At 38.8% G+C, this 4427-nt stretch overlaps 1 protein-coding gene across 1 annotated transcript; it reads left to right on the forward strand.

Moving 5' to 3' along the window:
• The first annotated feature begins 1238 nt into the window (after positions 1–1238).
• On the forward strand, positions 1239–3178 carry LOC143600889 (uncharacterized). Its single transcript, XM_077078440.1, has one exon. The coding sequence runs from the start codon at positions 1239–1241 to the stop codon at positions 2868–2870; it is 1632 nt and encodes a 543-aa protein (XP_076934555.1). The 3' UTR covers positions 2871–3178.
• Positions 3179–4427: the final 1249 nt, after the last annotated feature.

Genomic DNA, 4427 nt, shown 5'->3' on the forward strand with positions numbered 1-4427 from the left:
GAACTGTGTTTATGAGTAAATCCGACGCGAAAGTAGGGCTTCCGGTGACGGGGCCTTACACTTTGATTTTGCAGATGGAAGCATGTAACTTGTTCATATCATGATTGTAATGTTTTCTCTTATCGTTTCGAATGACATCGTATTGTGTGTGTTTTATTATAATGATATTGTTTTCTATTATGTTTCTCCACTCGACTCGACCCGACCCGACCCGACCCGACCCAAACAACGACCAACCCAAAAATTTGAACGCCGAAAATAACGGGACCCCGTTGTCAAAAAATCCTGGGTCCGCCACTGCCCAAGAAGCACTAGAAAACACATTTTGGTTTTTCATTATGGTAGATCCCATGGTATTCTCAGTAGCTATGGAGTTGATTTAACTATCTCATAAACCTAAATTTTCTAATCAACTAGTTTAACTTTATTTGTCACGACTGATGTATCTACACTGACTTTGCCACGACTCTTCTTTTCATCTTTTGGCATAGTAATAGTAGTATAGAGTTTAAGTTACACTGTAATAGATTTTTATATAGATTATAGTTGCATATGTTGATGGAAACATATATGGATATGTTAGATACAATTCATTGAACTGAGCATACCCATATTTTTATGCTTAATGTTAGTCTATAGAGATTATACTATTAACATTAAAGCAAAATATTCCAAGTTAATAGATTGAAGAACTAAAAGGCACAACAAGTACTGGCTATTGTCATTGTAGGCATGTGGCTTCTCATTAAGACTCTTTTCAAACGATTTTCCTATCAGGTATGTGGTTTTTAAAAATTGTTGTTTACGTCCAAATCATTAACCGTCTAGCCCTGTAGTTTTGTTCCTTTAAATCATTCGCATTTTTTTTGTCTTTTTATCAAAACAACATATTTACTACCCCACATAACAAACCATCACCACCACCGAACCACCAACACCACACCACCATTATTCGTTCATATATTGCTACCCGCAACAAAAGATCCACCGCCACTATCTTCCATCTACAACCACCGCCGCCATCTATTGCCAAACCCCATACGCTCACTCGATAAAGAAAAAAATTTGAACGAAAATGACAAAAATAACCAAAACATTTTTTTTCCTTCTAAAGTCTCTTTTTTCTTCTTCTTCTTCTTCTTCTTATTATTTTTTTTTCTTTTATTTTTTCACAAAACACAAGTAACTTAAAACTGAAAAACTCTGTACCGTCACGCCACTGCCTTACACTGGAAGAAATGGCCGCCACGTCACCGGCCGACGAATTCGAAGAAGAAAGCATCAGCAAATGGGAAGCCATCCGCCTCAAAGCCCTAGCCTACCAAACCTACACTAATTCCTCCAACGATCTCAAATCAGCTCTCAAATACGCTAAACGGGCCCACCGTCTCTGTCCTACTCTCCACGGCGTCACCGAAACCCTAACCGCCTTCAAAATACTCACCGCTGCCGCAGAATCCACCACCACCACCACTCCTCACTGGTACAAAATCCTTGATTTAGAACCATTTTCACATATTAATTCAATTAAAAAACAGTATGAAAACCTAGCCCTAGTTTTACACCCCGATAATAATAATAATAATAATAATAACACGTCTGTTGCGTCCGAAGCGGCTTTTAAACTAGTAACCGAGGCGTTTAATGTTTTGAATGATAAGATTAGGAGGCATGAGTATGATATGAAACTTAGAATTAGTATCAATGGTGCGGTGACGGTAGAGGCGTTTTGGACGGTGTGTTTGTCGTGTCGGTGGTTGCATCAGTTTGAGAGAAAGTATTTGGGGAATAAGTTGTTGTGTCCTAATTGTAAGAACGGTTTTGTGGCGGTGGAGGTGGAATACGGTGAGAAGGTGCGAACGGATGATGAGAGGGTTTTGACTCGGAGGGAGTCGAAGCGGAAGATGAGTAGCGTTGGAGATATTATGAAGAGGTCTGAGCCTGCGGAAAAGAGTGGTGGGTCGAATGGTGCGGTGAGTAAAGGTAGAAAGGTTGAAATGCGGAAATTAGTGGATGATGATTACGATTATGGTTATGATGATGAAGATGGTGATGGTGATGATGAAGAAATGATGACGTTAGCTGAAATGCAGAGATCAGTGAAAACAAACGTGAACGTAAGTAAATCGAAAGTAAAACAGAAAGATAAGAGAAAAAGAAGTGGATCGACGAGTAGTAAGTCAAAGAACCAGAATGTTGATGCAATGACAGTGGAAGACTCGGACTTTTATGATTTTGATGAAGGAAGAGTGGAAAAGAGTTTTAAGAAAGGACAGATATGGGCTTTGTATGATGATGATGACGGGATGCCAAGACATTACGGTTTGATTGATGAAGTGGTGTCCACGAATCCGTTTCAGGTCAACATGTCATGGTTGGAACCGCAAGTCAACGGTGATGATACGTTAACCAGTTTAGAAAAAACAGGATTTCATATATCTTGTGGGAAGTTTAAAGTTTCCACGACAACATCGGTCACATCTCTTAATGTATTTTCACATATTGTCAACTGTGAAAGAGCGGCCCTAGAGGTTTATAGGATTTACCCCAAGAAGGGTTCAGTGTGGGCACTTTATAATGAATTAGCTCGTGACAGAAGAAGTTATGACATTGTTCTGTTTTTAACAAGTTATAGCGAGGTACATGGGTTAAGCATGGCGTACCTTGAGAAGGTGAACGGGTTCAAAACAACTTTTAGGAGACGGGAAATGGGTTGTCATGCGATTAAATGGCTTGAAAAACATGACGCTCGATTGTTTTCTCATCAGATTCCAGCAAGGAAGCTTTCCCAGGAAGAGGTCCCGAGTCTTTCTGGAGATTGTTGGGAATTAGATCCTGCCTCACTTCCTACAGAGATGAGCACAACATGATGCTGGTCAAGTTGGGTGACCCGACCCGAGTCACCGACCCATTTTTTAGTAGCACCATAAAGTTCCTGTTTCAATCTGTTTGGTTGAACTCTTGTGTTCATCGATTAAGTGTCTAAAATCCATTTTCAGTGTAAATGGTGCTACATCTTCACTTTTACATAGGCAAATGCCCGGGTCTTTGTAAGTATTTAATATTTATGTTACAACTTGAGAATGATAAAGAACCCTTGCTGCCATTTCCATGTTCATGCCAATTTAGCAGCCTTATTTTCTGAATGTTGTTATTTTCTAAAGCTATATTATTTTACTTAGATTTAGCAGTCCATGCTTTAAGCAAGCTTTGAACTCGGGTGTTGTTTTATGTTTCTGCTGTTTGTTCGACTATTCCGCAAGATTTATGCTTTAAATTTGAACTCATCAGGTTTGTTTAATTTAGGGGTGTAAAGTGTCAACAAGCCTAGCTCGCTTAGCTTAACAGGGCTAGGGAACAGGACCGAGCCACAATCCTCTGGGCCCGAAACCATTTTAGAATGGAAGAGGAATCTGAGGACTGACCCGGTAAAGGGTGTATCCGGGTTATGCGGGTTGGGTTGCTAAACGGGCAACCAAATGGGTTTTGGGCTGAAGTTTTAAACAGTATCGCGATTGGCGGCTTTAGCTCTTCTTGGCCCTTGTTATATTATTATTGAGTTTTGACCCGTTGACTAAGTTAACTAGGCCTAAATTGATCCATTCACTAGACTTAGAGGTAACCCAAAACTCCAAAAGAACTTGAACACAATTTTTTTTCCAAGTGAACCAATTTGTTGAAGAACAAGTCATGATTAATGTGTCATGCTTCCCCTCCTTTAACTACATACATTGCCCAAAATTCCAATTTTTTTTTGTTTTCGGCGTAACACCCGTATTTCTAAGACTCGATAAAGAGTTATATTGCAGAAATATGTCTCAGTTTTTTTCAAAACCAAACACGTGAAAAAAATGATTTCAGCTTTATTCATACCAATAAGTGCACCTTTACAACCTTCAAAAGGTGTTTGTTAATTCAACTTGGGACTTGATCTTGTATATCCCTCCATTAAATCAAATGTGCTTTACTTGAAGTTATATGCCTAACAACTTATTATCAACTCCTATGTGAGAGCACATGATACGGTACATAGACAAGTGTTTAACTCAACACAAATCACCCCAGCTTACCATACCCTTGTGGGCGTATGGGGTGTCGCTCGTTTTCATTTCAGCGTATGGCCAACATATAATGGTAGTTATGGGCGTATGAATGTTAGACTAGTTGGCATATTGTACACCACCTACATGTCATTTTGAGTGTTTTCACTTTAAAAACCATTCCAAGTTAATTAACTATATCGAAGGTAACTTAATATACATCCATTAAAACATGTCGTTCATATTTTAATCAACTTCAAACAAAATTCAATATGACAAGAACTTTTAACACCTTTTTAGATGGCAATTACCCCTTTGTGACTCCATATAACTACACTTAGTCTAGTAGTTCTACCAATTCAATATAACTACGCTTAAATAGTAAAT

This window comes from Bidens hawaiensis, unplaced genomic scaffold (genome assembly GCF_021521415.1).
Source record: "Bidens hawaiensis isolate Kalapana, Puna unplaced genomic scaffold, B.hawaiensis_p1.1 tig00055029_1, whole genome shotgun sequence".
Taxonomy (NCBI): Eukaryota; Viridiplantae; Streptophyta; class Magnoliopsida; order Asterales; family Asteraceae; genus Bidens; species Bidens hawaiensis.